General features: G+C 44.5%; 3 protein-coding genes across 3 annotated transcripts in view; 2 read left to right on the plus strand and 1 right to left on the minus strand.

The window, feature by feature from the left end:
* LOC111958307 (protein WWC2) overlaps positions 1–6,858 on the plus strand; it is a 38,665-nt gene extending 31,807 nt beyond the window's left edge. The window contains exons 13-21 of the mRNA XM_070437148.1: positions 875–1,096; positions 1,360–1,521; positions 2,223–2,338; positions 2,839–3,070; positions 3,275–3,442; positions 3,719–3,811; positions 4,126–4,377; positions 4,960–5,087; positions 5,538–6,858. Coding sequence (XP_070293249.1) covers positions 875–1,096; positions 1,360–1,521; positions 2,223–2,338; positions 2,839–3,070; positions 3,275–3,442; positions 3,719–3,811; positions 4,126–4,377; positions 4,960–5,087; positions 5,538–5,604 — 1,440 coding nt within the window. The 3' untranslated portion in view covers positions 5,605–6,858. The remainder of the gene's footprint in view (positions 1–874; positions 1,097–1,359; positions 1,522–2,222; positions 2,339–2,838; positions 3,071–3,274; positions 3,443–3,718; positions 3,812–4,125; positions 4,378–4,959; positions 5,088–5,537) is intronic.
* Positions 6,859–9,786: 2,928 nt separating this feature from the next.
* saraf (store-operated calcium entry-associated regulatory factor) lies at positions 9,787–13,247 on the plus strand. The gene is made up of 7 exons (XM_023979626.2): positions 9,787–9,988; positions 10,357–10,541; positions 10,657–10,837; positions 10,985–11,263; positions 11,460–11,688; positions 12,297–12,391; positions 12,681–13,247. Exons 1-7 carry the CDS (start codon positions 9,922–9,924, stop codon positions 12,704–12,706), a joined length of 1,062 nt encoding a protein of 353 aa, XP_023835394.1. The 5' UTR covers positions 9,787–9,921; the 3' UTR covers positions 12,707–13,247.
* A 3,236-nt stretch (positions 13,248–16,483) lies between these two features.
* Positions 16,484–22,098, minus strand: LOC111958293 (DNA repair protein complementing XP-A cells homolog). Its single transcript, XM_023979524.3, has 5 exons — positions 21,731–22,098; positions 18,195–18,300; positions 17,687–17,852; positions 17,166–17,283; positions 16,484–16,728 (listed from the first exon to the last, which is right to left on the minus strand). The coding sequence occupies exons 1-5, from the start codon at positions 22,011–22,013 to the stop codon at positions 16,574–16,576; spliced, it is 828 nt and encodes a 275-aa protein (XP_023835292.1). The 5' UTR covers positions 22,014–22,098; the 3' UTR covers positions 16,484–16,573.
* Between the last annotated feature and the right edge of the window lie 53 nt (positions 22,099–22,151).

Below are 22,151 nucleotides of genomic sequence, written 5' to 3' on the forward strand. Positions count from 1 at the left end.
ATACACACACATCCACACAGACATACACACATCCACATCCACACAGACATACACACATCCACATCCACACAGACATACACACATCCACACAGACATACACACATCCACACACATCATGGGTGGGCTCTGTCATGTTATTATTTATGGAGACCCCTCGCGGCTTTCTCTCCCGCCAGCAGCCCCTTTTTCTGTTTCTTTTATGGCCGACAAAAATTAAAAAGTTAATCCACTCTCTCATGTTCCCAGGCTTGAAAAGACATTTGTGTCCAATCGAACAGCGGGGAAACGCCTTTGAATCCCTCGCACAACATTCAGCTGAAATATCTCCCCCAAAATATGATGCAACTTAGCAGGGGGTAGCTACGCGTTTAAAAAAAATGTTTTATTCTTTCTTCAACCAAACTGCCTTCATCTTATTATCATTCAACTCATTTGAGTGAAAATTTGGGCTCCTTTGTAGTTTGTGAAATATGCATATGCAGATGAGTCTGCTGCGTGGGGGTTCGTTTGCGGGTGAGAGGAGAGGAGTCTTGCAGAGAGGTTTTTTTCCCAGGAAGTGTTTGAGTCAATGTTAACTGGAGCAGAGAGAGAAATCCTCAAAGATGCTTGAGGCCTCTGGCCGGAAGCTACAGAACAGCAGGCAGAAAGAGAAGAGCACACATCTCAATAACACAACACACCACAGGTAACCAGCCTTTATCCCAACAGTCCCCGGGCCACGTTCACTTTTCCAACCTACTGCCTCGGTCTCCACATTAACTCTCTGAGTTTAGGAGTRTTATGTTGTTATTGGACGACATGACCTAAACAACATTGAAATGTCATTGAAATATAATTGTTTTGTATAACTCTCTTTTCTCTCTCTCTCCCTCCCTCTCCCCCCCCCACCACCAACAGATACATCCGGGTGGCTCTTCTCCCGTCTTCCAGTGACATCAGCAGTCTATTCAGGACCCGCGTGGTGCCCGTGGCGCCTCCCGACAGCGTGACGTTCAACGAGGTGTTCAGGGCGGCCGCGCCGCACGCTGTCCTCCGGCACAAGACGCTCCGCGTCGACGCCTGCGCCGTGGGTCCCGGACGCACCGAGGACTGCCTGGTACATACACAATGCACAGCACAAACACACTTACCAACACTCAGTTAACTGAATACAGAGCTGACACGACACCTCCACTGTAGATTTACCGCACAACAACATATTGCTTGCTCATAACAACGTCAACCATTACGACTGGGACAGGGTATAGAATGTGGCCGACGACGGGCGGACGAACTGACAAGACACTTTCTCGCACACGCTCTGTCACTTTTTGTCCTCATCTTTCCCCTGTCACTCTTTCTTCCGCTCTCTCTCGCTAGGCTGGAGCCCATGTGAGTCTGGGAGAGCTTCCAGTGAGTGGGGATATGACCAGTGTGTGGTACAACCTGTTGACCAGTGAGAGGAGCAGAGAGATAGAAGAGGCCAGCCAGGAGAGACCCGGCCCTGGGMCAGAGCAGCACCCTGCRGGGCCCGTGGACATGGTGAGTCCTCCTCCACCACTTCAGACCACTTGACACCGCCTGCCTCAGTCTACATGTTTCTGGATATGCCCACTTCACTTTGACTGGAGATCAGTTCAAATTCACTGCTGCGTGCAGTTTATGTTATACAGAATATGCATTCTATTCTACTGAGGGGGAAATGACTAGTGGAGGCCTCAATCTCCGCAGGCACCAATAGCTGTATCGACCGCAGATGGCAGCACACGAAAGTCAAATGGAAAGTTGTTGTTGTAATTGTACCCCCTTTTTTCTCCCTAATTTCGTGATATCCAATTGGTAGTTACGATCTGGTCTCATCGCTGCAACTCCCCAACGGGCTTGGGAGAGGCGGAGGTCGAGTCACGCGTCCCCAGAAACAGGACCCGCCGAACCATGCTGCTTCTCAACACACTGCTCGCTTAACACAGCCGCACCAGTGTGTTGGAGGAAACACTGTTCAACTGACGACTGAAGTCAGCTTGCAAGGTGCCCGGCCCGCCACAAGGAGTCGCTAAAGTGCGATGCGCCAAGGAAAGCCCCCCCCCCCGTGGCCAAACGCTGCCCTAACCCGCACGACGCTGGGCAAATTGTGCGGCGCCCTAATGGGCGCCTGGTCACGGCCGGCTGTGACACAGCATGGGATTAAACCCCAGGCTGTAGTGGCGCCTCGTTCCAATATTGTGTTGTGTGTATGTTGTCAGGATGCGGTGTCGGCCCTGCTGCAGAGGACCTCCAGCGAGTTGGAGGCTGTGGAACAGGAGCTGGCCTTGGAGGAGAAGGAGAGAGCGAGCCAGCTGGACATGGACGGACACCAATGGTACTGACCCACTGTCCCTCACAGCCTACTCTTTACTAACATTACAAACACCATTACTTTCAATACACACACACACATACCACAGGTGGAGAGGCAGAGCCACCTAGGGATGGACAGAGACCAATGGTACTGACACGTCCCTCACAGATGACACTTTATAACCATTACAAACACCTTTTGACTTGGTGGGAGGTCTGTCGACGTGACCTTAGGCAGGGCGCTTGGCCCTGGTTGCTCCTGTGGGTCGCTCTGGATGGGAGACGGTTAGATGACTGAATTGAATGTAAATGTTGAGTGGCTTTACTGCAGGTGGTAGATTGTATGTTTTAATATTCAATTAAACATTTCAAATAAAAAAAATTTGACATACAATACGGCTACATCAACATTTTACTCCAAAATGTAAACAAATCTCGCTGTGAGCATACACACCGTAACATTTTGAATGGACAGGTTGCATTGCATGTAACAATATGGCTGACCGTGACTTCTCATGACAGGCTGAGCATGCTGGGAGAGGACAGCGCTCAACTGGTTCTCGGACTGGAGGAGGAAGAAGAGGGGGAGGAGGAGAGGAAAGATTCTGTCAAGGCAGAGACGAAGTTTGCTGGCTCTGGGCAGGCGTACGGAGGGGAAGAGCGGGAGGAGTGTCGAGGAGAGCCAGCCAGAGAGGAAGAGGAGGAGAGGAGATGTAAAGAGAGACTCCCTCAGGCAAATGAAGGACCAACGCTGGTAAGCCGAATGAGCTCTGACACACACCCGGCTGAATGGAGAAATCTGGCCTCGAGAGGTGTTTTTAATGTGGAACCCAGAGCCGTTAGATCTACACACACACACACACACACACACACACACACACACACACACTTCAAAAAGTCCACTTTTATTTGGTGAACCCACATCTCTGTAGCTGTAATATACTCTAACCTTCTCCAGGTGGATGCGGAGACGAACACAGAGATGTGTGGTGTGGCGGTGAGGCCTAAAGACAGACCCAGCCTGGGACCAGGACCACGCAGCGCTCAGAGAGGCTTCGTACGGAACAGTATGATCATGAGGTCTCAAACCTTCTCCCCTGGGGAGCGCAACCAGTACATCTGCAGGGTGAGTGGGTTGCATACACACACACACACACACACACACACACACACACACACACACACACTCACACACCCCAATCCCAGACCAAAGACCAAACTACCACAGAGCTTTCCCAAACTAACACCAGTGGATGTTCCTGTTCTCCACTCTCTCTTCCACTCTCCCTCTCTCTTCATCTCTCTCTCTTCCCTCTCTCTCTCTTCCCTCTCTCTCTCTTCCCTCTCTCTCTCTTCCCACTCTCTCTTCCCTCACTCTCTCTTCCCTCTCTCCTTCTTACAGTTGAACCGGAGCGATAGCGACAGCTCCACATTATCCAAAAAGTGCCCGTTTGTCCGGAACACCTCGGAGAGACGCAGCCTAAGGGTTAAGAGGGTGAGTGTAACATTTGTTATGTCTTTATTGCATTCGGTTTCAGTTGACTTAAGGGGAGTGATTTGGCCAATAAAAGGGGGACATTTCATCAGGCAAAGGAGCACCACATCTTTGCAATAAATACCATGAAACTCATCATAATCTGAAGAGCAATGTTGAGAATGTTCTTCAACAGTATATGTGCAGTATATTCCATACAATACCTCCAATAGAAGTCCATTGTTATTGGAAAATAATTAACATATTATAAAAAACAATGTATTTTATATGCAAATATTTATGCAATGCTCTTTCATTCTCCCTCCCTCCCTCAGACCCTGTGCCAGCCGGTGGTGGTGCGGAGGCGTGGCGGAGCCGGGGAGACAAACACCCGGACCTCCCTGGACTTGGAGCTGGCCCTCCAGGCTTCGCGAACGCGTCAGAGCCGTCTGAACGACGAGCTCCAGGCCCTGAGGGACCTGAGGGCCCACCTGGAGGCCCTGAAGGCCCGGGGAGAGACGGAGCTGCCTGGGTCCGTGCTGCACGACCACAGGTTTCACAGGCTGCTGGAGCAGGCCGAGAGACAGGCACGTGGCTGGATAGACGTGTGATAGATACAGTATGCACATGCATACACACAGCTCGTTTCCAGCTGTGATATGACTAGGCCAAGGCCACTCGATATCACAATGTTTTGGAATGGTTTGAATGGCACTCGGGATCTGATGGCTTGTGTAAGGATACCTTGTACCCCCTTATGCCCCTCCAGGCACTCTACCATGCCATGATGCCATCAGCCACTCTCACTAATAGCAGCTAACGGCAGTTAATGCCAGGCCTCTGGCCCCAGGTTCTCTCTCAAGCTTGATTAGGCACTGAAGAGACTTAATGGCTGTATAATCTGGTGCCGTTCGCTTCCACCTGAAGTGACCCTTTTAAATAAATAAAGCGTTGCCCTGGTCGCAACTTGAATAGTAAGATTTTGCATAAAGAATGAAACCATTCATTTGCAGAGTCCACATCAGTCGGAAGACACAGTGTCCTGCATTTCAGAGCAACTGAAGTGAAATCGTTTCTTGCGCTCACTTTTATGGAATTCTCTCTCGACTCTATCAGTCCCTCTCATTCAATGACCACTTTCTCTGTCTCCCTCCCTCGGTCCGTCCCAGGCGGAGCAGTCTAAGGAGCAGCAGCGTCAGGAGCAGCGGGCTGAGAAGCTGATGAGGAGGGCCTCCAAAGACGTGTGTCGGCTAAGAGAGCAGAGTCAGAAGGTCCCCCTGCAGGTCCAGTCTTTCAGGTGAGACAGACATCCGTCCAGCCCCTATGCCTTTATGGACAACTTTTTGACCATAGGGTTTGAACTGTTTGTATCTTGTTTCGCCATCTTGGATAACTGACCCTACTGGTCATATAAGCCCCGTTTATACCTGCCGCTAACATGCGTCCTTCGTCCTGTTCTTATCCCGATCTTGACCTGATCCCGTCTGTTTACACTTCTAAGATCTGATCACAATCAGATCCCAGTACGTCTTTTAATCGTCTACACCTGTCAAAAAAATGTGGGCACAATCAGAATGTGAACAAGATCATGTTAGAACCAGGTATAAACAGGCTACTTCTTATGCTCCATCCTGATAGGCCTTGATTGGCAGGTTACTGTAAAAGCACTTTGTGAACAACTGTTGGTGTAAAAAGGGTTTAATAAATACATTTGCTTGATTGATAGGCATTTCTTCTCTCTTTGCAGGGAGAAGATGGCCTACTTCACACGAGCGAAGATCAATATACCATCCCTACCGGCTGATGATGTATGATTACATAGTGACACAATGAAGTATTTTTCAAACTTTTTATAGCAGAGTATTTTAATAGTGTAGTTACTTTGAATGAAAACAATCGAATAGTTTGTACACCACAGTTTATGCATTTGTATAATAAGTTGTAATTGAATAATATCTTGTAAAAAAAAAAGAAAGAAAAAAAAGAAACTAAATAATGGCTTTCTTGTATCAGGAGAAAACCCAAAATAGAGTTGTTTTGGTACTTGTATTCTGCTCGTGATTTTTCTGTACAGTTTTATAAGGTGTGTTGGAGAGTGGTGTGTGTGTGTGGAGGAGGAGAGAGTTTGTGTGTTTGTCGCCCTCTGGTGTCCTGTGGTGGAACTGCACCACAGGGCAGGGTGCGGGGTAGATTGAGTGAGTCTCACTCCCAGACCCAAATCAACCCCAATCCCCTATGCACTTATGGAGATCTAACAGGATTGGATACGTGTAAGTTATATGGTAATAACGACACTGCCTTCTGCTAGTCTAGATGGCATGTTCACTGTGTTTCTTCCATGTATCCAATCCTCTGATCTCCAGAGGTGTATAGTGGGTAGGAGCTAGGGGTTGATTTGGTATTGGGCATCAGTGTTAGCTAAGTGTGCGTATGTGAGAGAGAGAAGGCGACCTACTACAGTATATCATATATAATGTCTTCTGTCCAAAGCTGGTGCTCTGCTCTTTTTTTCTCTCTCATACCAGAACAAAAACAAACATACGCCTTGTGAATGTAATGTAACCGCTTTTCCACTTCTATCTATCTCTGCGATACTGCACTGATACTGTTCTGTGGCTTCATGCTTTTTCACACCTACATGCCGCAACGCTAATTATTACTGCGTTCGCTGGGCTCTAGTCTCAATTTTAAAGTTAAATGTTTTGTCAGTTATTAGCCTGGTCCAGGATATGTTTTTGCACAAACTGATCTGGGACCAGGCTATTTTGTAGTTCACTCTGCAACTTCATTTGTAAGATTGGTTTTCCTTTCCCACCTGTTTCCCAACTGTTGAAGTATTTATTCAAAGGATGAACATAAAACCTCTGTGTTAATGCCTTTTGTTACAGATAGGTTCTCTGGATTAGAGCAAAGACAATGCAGGAAACATACTGGACCCAATCATGTAATTTCCAGCCTTCCAGTGTTTAAGGGTCCGAAATAGCACTCTATTCTCTATGTGTCCACTACTTTTGACCAGAGTCCTATGGGCCTTGGTCAAACGCACAGAGCCTATGGGCCCTGGTCAAAAGCACGAGCCTATGGGCCTGGTCAAAAGCACAGAGCCCATGGGCCCTGGGCAAACGCACAAGAGCCCTATGGGCCCTGGTCAAACGCACAGAGCCCTATGGGCCCTGGGCAAACGCACAGAGCCCATGGCCCTGGTCAAAGCACAGAGCCCTAGTGGCCCTGGTCAAAGCACAGAGCCCTATGGGCCTGTCAAACGCACGAGCCTATGGGCCCTGGTCAAACGCACAGAGCCCTATGGGCCCTGGTCAAAAGCACAGAGCCTATGGGCCTGGTCAACGCACAGAGCCTATGGGCCTGGTCAAAAGCACAGAGCCCTATGGGCCCTGGTCAAACGCACAGAGCCCTATGGGCCCTGGTCAAAAGCACAGAGCCCTATGAGCCTTGGTCAAAAGCACAGAGCCCTATGGGCCCTGGTCAAAAGCACAGAGCCCTATGGGCCCTGGTCAAAAGCACAGAGCCCTATGGGCCCTGGTCAAACGCAGTGGGCTAGATAGAAAACAGTGTGGCATTTCAGACTCAGACAAAGTCAAATCAAGACTTTTTTGGTTTTATCAAAGACATGAAAGCTATAATATTCAGTATATATCAGTTTCTATGTATAATAATGTGTTGTTGTACTCCAGTTATTTATTATTTCTCCAAGGAGTCTCCTGCTCTATTTTTCTGAATAATAGGACAACGATTGACCTTTGTGGTTTCTTCTCTTTATTTTGTATCTAATGTTTTGTTTGTGTGTCTGTAAACCAGAGAACAAACAGTATTGTTTTTACGTTGCCTTTTTAACAGCTTATAGCTAAGGAACAACAAGGCTGGTATTCAAGGCGCTTCTCGGAGTAGGAGTGGTGATCTAGGATCAGTTTGGACTTTTAATTCATAATGAATAAGAAGGGGGACTCTGATTCTAGATCAGCACACTTACTCTGAAACGCTTGAATAGGAGCCAACATCTGATTGAACTGTGAGCATAAACAGTGTCTGTGGTATCGTACTTAGTTTGTATAGCTACCCCTGGACTCAAGATATATATGGCACTTCCAATCAAATTTGTTCAAATCCGTTTAGTTTACCAATACAATGTTGCCTCACAATATCGACAACGAAGATGAAAACATGGATTTGAATTGTGGGTAGGCGGAAAAGTTTGGACTTTATTTTTCCTKTGTATTTATTTTTTGTGTTTGTATTATTTATGTTTTGGTTCTGTACAGACATGCCCCCTCCGGACCTTTTTAATTAGCAACKTAYRGATGGTTCAAATGTTAACTCACTGYTTCCCCGCTGATRATCARCTAGTTTAGAGACACACACTGATATCAAATATGTTTTATACAACTGACCTACAGTGCCTTCAGAAAGTATTCACACCCCTTGACTTTTTCCACATTTTGTTGTGTTACAGCCTGAATTTAAAATGGATTAAATTGTGATTTTGTGTCACTGGCCTACACACAATACCCCATAATATCAAAGTGGAATTATGTTTTTCGATTTATTTTTTACAAATTAATTAAAAATGAAAAGCTGAAATGTCTTGAGTCAATAAGTATTCAATGCCTTTTGTTATGGCAAGTCTAAATAAGTTCAGGAGTATGTGCTTAATAAATCACAAGTTGCATGGACTCACTTTGTTTGCAATAATAGTATTTAACATGATTTCTGAATGACTACCTAATCTCTGTACCCCACACATACAATTATCTGTAAGGTCCATCAGTCGAGCAGGGATTTTCAAACACCGATTCAACCACACAGACCTGGGAGGTTTTCCAATGCCTCGCAAAGAAGGACACCTATTGGTAGATGGTTACAACAACAAAAAGTAGACACTGAATATCCCTTTGAGCATGGTGAAGTTATTAATTACTCTTTGGATGGTGTTTCAATACACCCAGTCACTACAAAGAAACAGGCGTCTTTCCTAACTTGGTTGCCGGAGAGGAAGGAAACCGCTCAAGGATTTCACCATGAGGCCAATGGTGATTTTAAAACAGTTAAAACAGGATGTGATAGGAGAAAACTGAGTATGGATCAACAACATTGTAGTCACTCCACAATACTAACCTAATTGACATAGTGAAAAGAAGGAAGCCTGTACAGCGGGTAGAATGGCTCATAATAATGGCTCGAATGGAGCGGTATCAACCACATGGAAACAAAATATCTGATGTGTTTGATACCATTCCATTGATGCCATTCCAGCCATTATTGTGAGCCATCCTCCCTCCCCTCAGCAGCCTCCACTGCTGTACAGAATAAAAATATTCCAAAACATGCAGCCTGTTTCTAACAGGGCACTAAAGTATCACCGAAAACACATCTCCCAGTGTCTGGTGGAAAGCACACTGAACCAGTTTTTCTTCTATTTTGCCTGTGCTTAGCTCAATTCTGTTAATTTGTTTATCCTGAAAAACTTCCCAGTGCTTAACGATTACAAGCATACCCATAACATGATGCAGCCACCACTAGCTCGAAAATATGGAGTGTGGTACTCAGTAATGTGTTAATTGGATTACAGAGTATTAATTAAAATACTCTGACAAGGTTGTTTGTTTCAGTTATCTCTCTCTCTCTATATATATATATGAGAGAGAGAGAGATAACTGAAACAAACAACCATGTCAGAGTATTTTTGATTTCACATTTATCAAGTACAGTATTGGTATTAATTACAATCATATGAACATTGGGCTTATATCACATCCAACTTTGAAGAACCCATAGAGCAAGACTATATAGACAAAAGGGAAAGTAATCTGGATAAACACCATCTCCATTAGACTGGTTTAAAAGTACATCACATGACTATAATCCTCTCTTCTATCATTAGCCACCTAGATATGTACGCTAGAGGGCGCCACGGAGCGATGAACGTAACAGCACTGTCGTGCTTGCTCGTGATTGGCTCATTCCTGCTCAAAACAGATGACGTTACACACGGAAGTTGTGGTTTCATCAGTCGAGTAAACTTATCTATTTTTCCTGCCCAGGATATTGTTCAAATTAGCATTTATACCTGACTACACACCACGACGTCTGAAGGATTTGGTGGAAGAATACCAAAGATGAAGGGATTGCTTCAAATCGTTTTGCTTTTCCTCTCTGTAGCTCACATCAGAAGTTGGAATGAAGGCCAGTGTTTATTTCCGCATAATATCTATTAACTTTCTAGAATCTAGTTCTCTTTCTTGCAAAACGTTTAGGCTACAAATGTATATCTAAAATATCTATGGTTCTTGGTCGTTGTACCAATTTCAGAAATGGCTAGCTAAGCAGGTGGATATTAGCTTTAATGTTAAAGAATAGCTGCGGGCCTTTTGCTTTTGCGCCGTAAAGATCAAGAATGCATACAAGGGAGGCTCAGGCAACATTATATTATGAGCATATTCTACACATAACTAAGTTGTTGAAGATTGCCAATTTGCCATACGTTTTTCATCAGCCTATTTGCTCACCCTTATAATGCCTGGAATGGAGAATAATTATTCCTCTCTATACAGCTCCAGGTAGTGTTTTGCTCCGAGACGTGCAGGTACTCACCCTGTACAAGGGCAAGTACACCACTGCCAGACGCAGTAGCGCTGTACCTCAGCTGCAGTGTGTTGGAGGCTCAGCCGGCTGTGGATCCTTCATTCCTGATGTGGTTCAATGCAAAAACAAAGGCTGGGACGGAGTCGACGCGCAGGTAAGACTGAACACTTGCAGATAGAGGAAAAGGGTGTAGCGCTACATTTAGCCTGCTCCCAGATCTAGCACAATGACCGTTGGCAAGATGACACAGGTCCTTGTTTCACTTTCAGTGGGAGTGCAAAACAGACATGGACAACGCCTACAAATTTGGTCAGATAGAGGTCAGCTGTGAGGGGTTCAACCATCCAGATGACTCCTACATACTGAAGGGCTCGTGTGGACTGGAGTACTCACTGGAGCTGACTGAGGAAGGCAAGAGGAGGCACAAGGGGGGCTCACACGGCTCAACAGGTGGGTCATTAGTACACAGCGTTGTGAAATGTTTCACAACGTTATGGGACGGAAAACAATAACGATTGTCTTATTGGATAAGTGCCCTCCCTGTTTCTGTACATTTTCGTCCGTTTGATACCATTGAACAAAACCATGATTTCTCAGGTGGCTTCAGTGACTTCGCTTCCAGCTTCTTCAAGGGTTCCTCAGACAACAACAACCAGCATCACCATAGCAACAACAGACAACAGAGTTCTACAGGGGAAGGAAATTCCAGTGGGTTAGTGGTAGTCGCTCTGCTCTTGTTTCTGGCCTATGGTGTGTACAAGCTTTTCCTGAGTGGACCGACAAATCTAGGACAAGACGGGCAGTTCCCTGATAACGGCTCCAATACCCACAATCCCCATGGGCCACCACCTCCTGGATTCAAGCCAGACTTCACAGGTAGACTAAAGTTTATACACCTATGCCGTCTGCTTACACACCCTTGCTTATATTTATGGTTCAGGTATGTAGCCTGGTACTTGATCAGTTTGTGCTGTATTGCCAATTGGCATGACCATAGGAGTTGGCAAGATGGCACAAACTGATCTGGGACCAGGCTGTCACAGATCATAAATGGTATCATTCTCTATCCTAGGTTCCTCTTCAGGTTACCCAGGTGCTTCCGGGTTCCCCGGTTCTGCCGGAGGATATGCTGGTTCTGCTGGCTACGGTGCCAACCCGGGGTACGGGTTCCGCAGTGGCTACAGCGGACAGCAACAGCAGCAGCACTTTGCAGGGGCCCGTGCTGCTGGAGGAACTGGGAATGGATTCTGGACTGGGATGGGGACTGGAGGAGTCCTCGGTTATCTGTTTGGGAGCCAAAGGTCAGTGTTGTAATCCAGTATTTCTCAACTCCCAACAGCATATGTTATGTTGTAGCCCTGGACAGACAACTCATTGAGGGCTTGATGATTAGTTGACAAGTTGAATCAGGTGTGCTTGTCTGGGGCTACAAAAATGTGTGCTGTTGGGGGAACTCGAGGACTGGAGTTGGGAAACATTGGTGTGTGTATATCTTTTGGTTTGGCATGATACTGTGTCTTTGACCCATCTTGGGGAAGGATCGGTCATACAGGGATGGGCAGGTAGTGTGGGCTTATAGAAAGGGTAGGACATTTTTTATTTAACTAGGCAAGTCAGTTAAGAACAAATTCTTATTTACATTGGCGGCCAAACCCGGTCGACGCTGGGCCAATTGTGCGCCGCCCTATGGGACTCCCAATCACAGCCGGATGTGATGCAGCCTGGATTCGAACCAGGGACTGCAGTGACGCCCCTTGCACTGAGATGCAGTGCCTTAGACCGCTGAGCCACTCGGGAGCCCAACATGACGATCACTAGACTTTTTTATTTTATTTTATTTTTTACATGTTTACTCCGATTTACAGCTAAAGTTGTTGGTTGTGTTTTTTCATGTCTTTGTTTATTGTAGAAGCCAGACGCCGTACACAAACACCCACTCAAACTACTCTGCACCCAGAACACCACCGACCCCAGCCCCTAGCACCGGAACACGTGCTGCTTCAGGTACTGCTGCCCAACTACTATAACTAATGTAGCCAGAGCATCTATGTACTTACTGGTGTGTGTGTTTATAAATTGTCCAATTTAGTCAAATCAGTCAAGTCATCTTGCTAAATTGTGTATTACTGTAAAATCATAGACGTCTAAAATGTAAATATTTGTGTGGATACAGTATAACGTGTTTGTATGACTCCTTCATTAAGTTATTCTCAGTTCCACACAGTTACTCTGTCCCACATCCTGCCTCTACGTGAGTTTTTCTTAGGGTGGCTTTCTGTTTCCTTTTTGTCAGGCTTTGGAGGGACCAAGAGAAGATAGATGTTGAAGATGGGCAGGAAGCCATTGGCAGCTTTCCATGATGCCAGAAGAAAGCCAAATTATGTCCTCAGGGATCTGGGACAAACATAGGCGGTCTGTACTTAATTTGGTAGGGTTGATGTGGAATTGTCAATATTATAATGATTGATATGTAAAAGATTAATGACTCAAGAACTCTTAAATGTTCAGTGTCTGCGGGATAGGAATGTATAATCGACTAACAGTTGATCCATCTTACCTGTATGGTCACCCGTGTCCTTAAACTGCAAATGTTTCAATGGTTTTAACTTGCGTTTTGAATTTAACACATATTTCCTTGATGCTTTTTTGATAAGGTAATTTCTAAAATTCCTTCAGAAGGAATTATGTATAAATGTTTTTCTGGTTTATTTATCAGATTGCTGTGAATGTGTTCTTCAATGGCAGTGTGATACTAGTACAGTCACATGTTACTTTTTCAATTGTAGGACAACCTCTGCTGAATTTCTCAGCTGGTCGTATTATAAGGCTTTTCTTTCCTGTATTAAAAACAAACAAAACACATTGTTTACTGTATAAATTATTTTGAGGATTGTATTTGATCATGTTCTCTTATTCATGACGAGTTTAGGACAATAATATCCCTCTGCAAAATTTAGATGAAAGCTAAATGTGAGATGTGGTAAAGTTCAGAAGTGTGGCCTTTTTGTCTAGTTGACCTGTCCAGAGTTTGGTTGTGTTTTGCATTTGATTCTGCCCAGTGTCTTAGGGAGAGCAGTCTGGCCCATACGACTAGGCTAGAGAAGCCATGTATCCAACCTCGAACTGAAGCTGGTTGACAACTATGGGCTCGAGTCAATCAATTCAGGGATAACCTGCATAGCAGATCGTATTACTTATTTACGCAATATGTCGGAGGTGTAACTGCGTTGGAGCTGTCGAATGGGTGAGCAGCTGCTCGTGTAGTCATTGTCACAAAGCCACACCTGTCCCACTCGCTTTAAAAGTTCAGAACGAGAAAGTGTAGACTACATAGAAATAATGACACTTAAAACTCTGCATTATTTTGCTCAATTTATCAGCCTAATCGAGATGTAGATGACATTACACATTCGTGTTCACACATGCCCCCGCCCCCCCACATACACACGCACAAGGTGGGCAATTAGCTGTCAAAATAGGGGACAGGAACCCCGCGAAACTGCCATGCAGGCAATAGCAATATGTATAATGCCGTGAGCCGCTTGTGTATATGACGTCTAACACAGTTCCGACACCGCCAAAAACAACCTCTATGCGGGTGTCGGCTAAAGCATCTGATATTATCTAGTTCTTGCATAGGCTAGTGTGAGCGCTGCGTGTAATAAATCCGGTATCAGGATAAATAAAAGCAAGGTCTGCTAACTTTCTTTAATTATGTTTAATTAACGCAAACAATAAATGGCAAATGCAATTTTCGTATATACGGGTTCACTGTATCTTCGCGCAGGGTAGGACAGGGAACTGGCAGGAAGTACGTAAACAGCTGTTCTTATACCGTGATGACGTATCTCCAACGCGTCTGTTGGCCTATCACAGTAGAGGCTGAGCGCGGTTTAAACTTTGCTCAGCCTGTCCCCTTCTCTCAGATGTCCGCATCTGGTCGTTGCGTAGATTAGATCCGTCTTGTGTCTTCCCGTCGATTCTACACTCAAACAGTTCCTAATATGGTATTGTCCAGTGCTCTACCCTCCCTGGTTGGCTTAGAGATATGCACCCCTCCCCTCTCCAGATTGACCACAGTTTTTATGGCCTTTCACTCAATGTTGGTCAGTCTTTACACACATACATCTGTATTGTTTGTGTGTGTAACAAAACAATATTCATCTTCATACAATATGGTAGCAGGCTATAGTGCATAAACATAAATCCTAACACTAGCAATGACGATTCTCCCACAGAGCACTCTGTTCTGGGTAGTCTTCTCCAGCTAGTTCCACCCATGTCGGTTGTCTTAGGGCCTGTTGTCTGTTCAAACTCCCACACCTGGGTTGTATTCAAGTCTTGCGAAAATGTTTAAGAACCAAACGTAACAAATACGGAAAGGGAACTAACTGAATTTGCTAAATGTTTGAGTAAATGGTTTCTGTTGCAAAAAAAAAATTTGCAACATAATCGGTGTAATGAATACACCCCAGGTGTTCTTGGACTATGGCCCTGACCAGTAGAGGTCACTAACAGACTGCTATTTCCAGCTCCCATCCTTAGTATACTAAGAAGTATACTTCTCCCCAATTTTGTGATATCCGATTGGTAGTTACAGTCTGGTCCCATCGCTGCAACTCCCGTACGGACTCGGGAGAGGCGAAGGTCGAGAGCCGTGCGTCCTCCGAAACACAACCCAGCCAAGCCGCACCAATGTGTCGGAGGAAACACCGTACACCTGGCGACCGTGTCCGCGTGCATTGCGTCTGGCCCGCCACAGGAGTCTCTAGTGCAGGATGGGACAGGAACATCCCTGCTGGCCAAACCATCCCATAACCCGGATGACGCTGGGCCAATTGTGCGCTGTCCCATGGGTCTCCCGGTCGTGGTTGGCTGCGACAGAGCCTGGACCCAAACCAGGATCTCTAGTGGCACAGCTAACACTGCAATGCAGTGCCTTAGACCACTCGGGAGGCTTTCTTAGTATACTCTGAGTATAAGCGCGGGGTTGTAGGTTCTATCCCAGGCAGAGCCTGTGAGTGTGGTTGCATTGATACTCGCTGATGGTTGGTGGACCGTGACCACTAATGGGGGTCAAGTCCTGAGGTTCCCCCTCCTGTAAAAAGCAGCATTTTATAGAGGGAAACCTCTCTAAAAAGTAGTTTTTCCCAAAGGTTTCCCTCCATAACCACTGCTGGTTACTGTTCTGGAACCACGGGGCTTAACATATACGAAATAGATGGACATCAACAAATTAATACACACCATATCAATATAAATGGAGTGTCTCGGATTTACGTACAGAATAATACGAAATGCTCTGAGACCAGGTTGGTGTATTTGACATTGTAAAGTACAGTCAAAAGCACCTACTGTACATCTAGATTAGAACCCACAACCTCAGGGTACTAAGACAATTCAGTTAAGCACTGAGCCACCTGCACATTTTCCCAATATCACATTGTTTCTTAATACTCAGGGAAGGCTAAGCAGTTGAGCTTTGACTCATCTGGGCCCAGTTTTTCAAAAGCTATGTGATCGGATTTCAGCAATCGGGTCATTCTATTTCTATGCATTTAATCCGATCCGATTGCTGAAATCCGATCAGATAACTTTTGAAAAACTGGGCCCAGATTAACAGAACACAGATCTTATCTGACCCTCAAATGTATCTGACATTTAAATGTTCTCTTTAAATATTTAGAATTGTGAAAAATATTAAATGGGGATTGAACCGCCAACCTCAGAATAATGAGGCAAGTTAATTTACCGCTACAATGCGGATCCTCTGCGGTCCAGATTGAATCCTGGCTTCACCCATCCACAGTAATCCAACTAAATGTTCAAGTTATTGCAAAAAAAGTGATCACATTATGGAAAAATATTCATTTTTCATTACAATTTCAAAAGTAATTTCAGACATGCAAATCCTTTGACATATTACGTGATTTTACAAATGGTCTATAGAAAAGGGAAGTTAATATGCTTAACAGTTCATATTTTATCGTATAACAGCTAACATCAGCTTCTGAGCACAACCTGTTGTAAGAGAGATATATTGATGTGTGTCTGCGTTGTGTATGGCATGTGCTGAGACATGATTTCAGGTAGGCCTCCTTGCTTCAAGGCATGAGTCAAGTACAGGTGTCCACAAAAGAATAACTCCCCTGTGGTCCCCCGGGATAAGGTTTAAAGGACACGAGGCTACATCTTCTCATAGGTCAGTTCGTGTCCACAGGTGTTACAGACCTTCCTGTAGAGATCCTCCTCTTCATCCACTAGTTCCTCAGGGCCGTACTCGTGCTGGTGAGCACTGGTTCCCTTGGTCCACGTGCTTCTCCTCACCGCACAACGCAGCTCTGGCCGCCACAGCGACAATCGTAACACAATCAATTGTAAATAGAAAAATAAGAACAGCAGTTGCACATTTGAGGTTTACTTGTTGCAGGTGTGTGGGAATTATTTGGTTCATTTGTATTTATTTAATATAGTTTGTTTCAGTATTATTGACTTAAAATACATCAACTGAATAATCTCAAGTGAGATGTGTGCAGGTTTTTCTTTTAAGTCAGTAATAAAGAAATAAAACTGAATCACCTGATTTCTACAATCTACTGGGGGGTGCGTCTTTCTGAGAGTTTTTTTTAAGAGAAAAAGATGACTTTGCGATTCAGTGGCATTGTGTCCGAGTGAGGATCAGAACACAGTCGTTCCGTTGTCTGTAAAGCCTATTGTCTGTCTCAATTCCACTATTTAATTCATGTTTAATAAATAAAACAATTACAGTGTTACTGACCTTTAACCTTTTTGTTGAAGCGCTTCTGCTTCTGCACCTCCCTGTTCTCCTCTCTTGCTTCCTTGGCCTCCTCCAGGGCCTCCTCAGAGCCCCACACCTCTAAGGAGCGCTTCTCCACCTGGGAACACAGCACAACATCATGCTTACTCATCTAACCTAAATACACCTGGGTCATGTTCATTAGGGCACGCAACGGAAAAAGCTTAGAAGCGGAAAACGATAATAAAAATGTCTCATAGACAAGTTTAGGTATTCCTTCCCTATCTCTGTATGCTTTCTTCTGTTTGTTGCCTAATAAACATGACCCACTAACACATTATGGGGTGGCTGTAAACAATAGTAGGGGAACACTACTACAGTGGCAAGTGAAGACAAGGGCTGTGTCTGAAAACACCACTAGCCACCAAAGACTTGCTTCCTCATCTTCCTCTCTAAGCACGTTGGAAGAGGCATCAGACACAGCCAAGATGAGGAAAAGCAGCGAGTTAAAAGCAGTAATAATGGCTGTGAGCTCATCCTACCTGCAGCCTGAGGTAGAGTTTGATGTCTCCCCAGTGAGGGTTGTGTGGGTTCTTCCTCGGGACAAACCTCAGCACTGGCTCCCTCTGGTCCAGGTCACAGTCCTTCAGTAGGTAGAGCTGCTTAGCCTCCGTACGGGATATCAGCTTGTGTTTAACCTCGTAGTCTCTGGTGGGGAACATTCGTAGTGGAAAGAGATAACATAGAATACTAGCTCATTTGCAGCCTCTATTCTTATAACCTGGTCCCAGATCCGTTTGTGCTGTCTCATTTGCAGCCTCTATTCTTATAGCCTGGTCCCAGATCAGTTTGTGCTGTCTTACCAACTCCTATGGTAATAGTGGTGTGCGTGACAATGACCAGTTGGCAAGACAGCACAAACAAATCTGGACCAGGCTATTATTCGTATATCCTTCAAGCTTAAATACAAGGCTATTATAAGTAACACAATATCTGTATATTTGCATATTCTGATGTCATTGACACAAGAAGGAAGAGCACTGGTTTTACCTGCAGTTGTCACAGACTGCCAGATCGAAGCCGTTGCTAAGGTAGGAATCCATAAACGACTTGTCACAGTCATCACACACCAGATAGTCTGCCTTTATCACAGGGGCTAGGAGGACAGTCAGAGAGAGCAGTAAAGCTCAGCACTGTCTACATCACATACAGCAGGCTAGCAGACGCTCTTATTTATATATACAGTGGGGCAAAAAAGTATTTAGTCAGCCACCAATTGTGCAAGTTCTCCCACTTAAAAAGATGAGAGAGGCCTGTAATTTTCATCATAGGTATACTTCAACTATGACAGACAAAATGAGAAAATAAATCCAGAAAATCACATTGTAGGATTTTTTATGAATTTATTTGCAAATTATGGTGGAAAATAAGTATTTGGCACCTACAAACAAGCAAGATTTCTGCTCTCACAGACCTGTAACTTCTTCTTTAAGAGGCTCCTCTGTCCTCCACTCGTTACCTGTATTAATGGCACCTGTTTGAACTTGTTATCAGTATAAAAGACACCTGTCCACAACCTCAAACAGTCACACTCCAAACTCTACTATGGCCAAGACCAAAGAGCTGTCAAAGGACACCAGAAAAAAAAATTGTAGACCTGCACCAGGCTGGGAAGACTGAATCTGCAATAGGTAAGCAGCTTGTTTGAAGAAATCAACTGTGGGAGCAATTATTAGGAAATGGAAGACATACAAGACCACTGATAATCTCCCTCGATCTGGGGCTCCACGCAAGATCTCACCCCGTGGGGTCAAAATGATCACAAGAACGGTGAGCAAAAATCCCAGAACCACACGGGGGGACCTAGTGAATGACCTGCAGAGAGCTGGGACCAAAGTAACAAAGCCTACCATCAGCAAGGGCATTGAAGATGAAACGTGGCTGGGTCTTTCAGCATGACAATGATCCCAAACACACCGCCCGGGCAACGAAGGAGTGGCTTCGTAAGAAGCATTTCAAGGTCCTGGAGTGGCCTAGCCAGTCTCCAGATCTCAACCCATAGAAAATCTTTGGAGGGAGTTGAAAGTCTGTGTTGCCCAGCAACAGCCCCAAAACATCACTGCTCTAGAGAGATCTGCATGGAGGAATGGGCCAAAATACCAGCAACAGTGTGTGAAAACCTTGTGAAGACTTACAGAAAACGTTTGACCTCTGTCATTGCCAACAAAGGGTATATAACAAAGTATTGAGATATAAACTTTTGTTATTGACCAAATACTTATTTTCCACCATAATTTGCAAATAATTCATTAAAAATCCTACAATGTGATTTTCTGGATGTTTTTTTCTCATTTTGTCTGTCATAGTTGAAGTGTACCTATGATGAAAATTACAGGCCTCTCTCATATTTTTAAGTGGGAGAACTTGCACAATTGATGGCTGACTAAATACTTTTTTGCCCCACTGTATAAACACAGTTCAAGTCGGAAGTTTACATAATTTAGTCAAATACATTTAAACTCAGTTTTTCACAATTCCTGACATTTAATCCTAGTAAGAATTCCCTGTCTTAGGTCAGTTAGGATCACCACTTTATTTTAAGAATGTGAAATGTCATTAATAATAGAGAGAATGATTTATTTCAGCTTTTATTTCTTTCATCACATTCCCAGTGGGTCAGAAGTTTACATACACTCAATTAGTATTTGCTAGCATTGCATTTAAATTGTTTAACTTTGGTCAAAGTTTCAGGTAGCCTATCATTTTAAAAGGCTAATTGATCAGTAGAAAACCCTTTTTCAATTATGTTAGCACAGCTGAAAACTGGTATGCTGATTAAAGAAGCAATAAAACTGGCCTTCTTTAGACTAGTTGTGTATCTGGAACATCAGCATTTGTGGGTTTGATTACAGGCTCAAAATGGCCAGAAACAAAGTACTTTCTTCTGAAACTCATCAGTCTATTCTTGATCTGAGAAATGAGGGCTATTCCATGCGAGAAATTGCCAAGAAACTGAAGATCTCATACAACGCTGTGTACTACTCCCTTCACAGAACAGCGCAAACAGTCTCTAACCAGAATAGAAAGAGGCATGGGAGGCCCCGGTCCACAACTGAACAAAAAGACAAGTACATTAGAGTGTTGAGAAACGGACACCTAGCAAGTCCTCAACTGGCAGCTTCATTAAATAGTACCCGCAAAACACCAGTCTCAACGTCAACAGTGAAGAGGCGACTCCGGGATGCTGGCCTTCTAGGCAGAGTTGCAAAGAAAAAGTCATATCTCAGACTGACCAATAAAATGAAAGATTAAGATGGGCAAAAGAACACAGACACTGGACAGAGGAAGATTGGAAAAAAGTGTTATGGACAGATGAATCTAAGTTTGAGGTGTTCGGATCACAAAGAAGAACATTTGTGAGATGCAGAAAAAAATTCAAGATGATGGAGGAGTGCTTGACGCCATCTGTCAAGCATGGTGGAGGTAATGTGATGGTCTGGGGGTGCATTGGTGGTGGTAAAGTGGGAGATTTGTACAGAGTAAAAGGGATCTTGAAGAAGGAAGGCTATGACTCCATTTTACGACGCCATGCCATACCCTGTGGACAGCGCTTTATTGGAGTTTCCTCCTACAACAGGACAATGACCCAAAGCACAGTTCCAAACTATGCAATAACTATGTAGGGAAGAAGCAGTCAGCTGGTATGCTGTCTATAATGGAGTGGCCAGCACAGTCACTGGATCTCCTCAACCCTATTGAGCTGTTGTGGGAGCAGCTTGACCGTGTGGTACAGTATGTAAGAAGTGCCCATCAAGCCAATCCAACTTGTGGGAGGTGCTTCAGAAAGCATGGGGTGAAATTTCTTCAGATTACCTCAACAAATTGACAACTAGAATGCCAAAGGTCTGCAAGGCTGTAATTGCTGCTAAAGGAGGATTCTTTGACGAAAAAAAAGTTTGAAGGACACAATTATTTTTTTCAATTAAAAATTGTAATTTATTTATAACCTTGTCAACGTCCTGACTATATTTCCTATTCATTTTGTAACTCATTTCATGTATGTTTTCATGGAAATCAAGGACATTTCTAAGTGACCCCAAACTTTTGAATGGTAATGTGTCCAATTTGTAAGTCGCTCTGGATAAGAGCGTTAAATGTAAATGTGTGTATATATATGGAAATGTGTAAATGTAAATGTGTGTATATATATATATATACGCACACACAGTATATCTAACTTATAACCAGTTTGGAAAGAGTGCTAGGAGGAGAGTTTAGCCAAGGTGCTATAGTCGTCAAACACTAGTCATTCAGATAGTGGTTGGTTGTCACGTGTGCCGTAAATCATTTATAATGGCCATTATTTACAGTAGTAGGTAGTTAGAAATGATTGAAAGAGACTGACTCCACTCAGCAACTGGCGTGTGGTATGACATGAATCCACAAGGGAGCGCACATGAACCACCAAATGCATCTTTCTCTGTTACACATCTGACATCTTGACAGTTAAGAGAGATGACATAATACAACAGATATGAATACCTTGAAGCCCCCGGCAATGTTTAATTGATTATAAATCCACATACCTGGTTGATGCACCACTTTCTTGGTCCTTTGCTTCTCTTCTTCTTCAATGAAGAACCCTCCCCCAGAGTCGACTGTCTTGGCGACTTTGGCCGAGGTTCCACCCCCCTCTCCAGCCCATGGTCTGTTGGCCAGGCAGGCTTGCCTCAGCATCACAGCCCGCTGTCTGTTCCGTTCGATCTTGGCTCTCATAGCGGGGGACAGATCGCAGTTCTTGGCTTTGGGCTCCGAAGGGGGAGAAGCAGCATGATCATTCATCGGCGTGGGGTGCTCCAACAGATCCATCCCAAAACGCAGGACTGGCGCTAGCTAGCTGTTACACTAGATAGCTGTAGGTTACACTCTCCAGTGTCTTGGAAATTGCAATACATTGAAGATGTTTACCAGAAAGACAGCTGGCAGGGTTGAAAGGAGGGCAGAGAT

Source organism: Salvelinus sp. IW2-2015, linkage group LG34, assembly GCF_002910315.2.
Source record: "Salvelinus sp. IW2-2015 linkage group LG34, ASM291031v2, whole genome shotgun sequence".
Lineage (NCBI taxonomy): Eukaryota > Metazoa > Chordata > Actinopteri > Salmoniformes > Salmonidae > Salvelinus > Salvelinus sp. IW2-2015.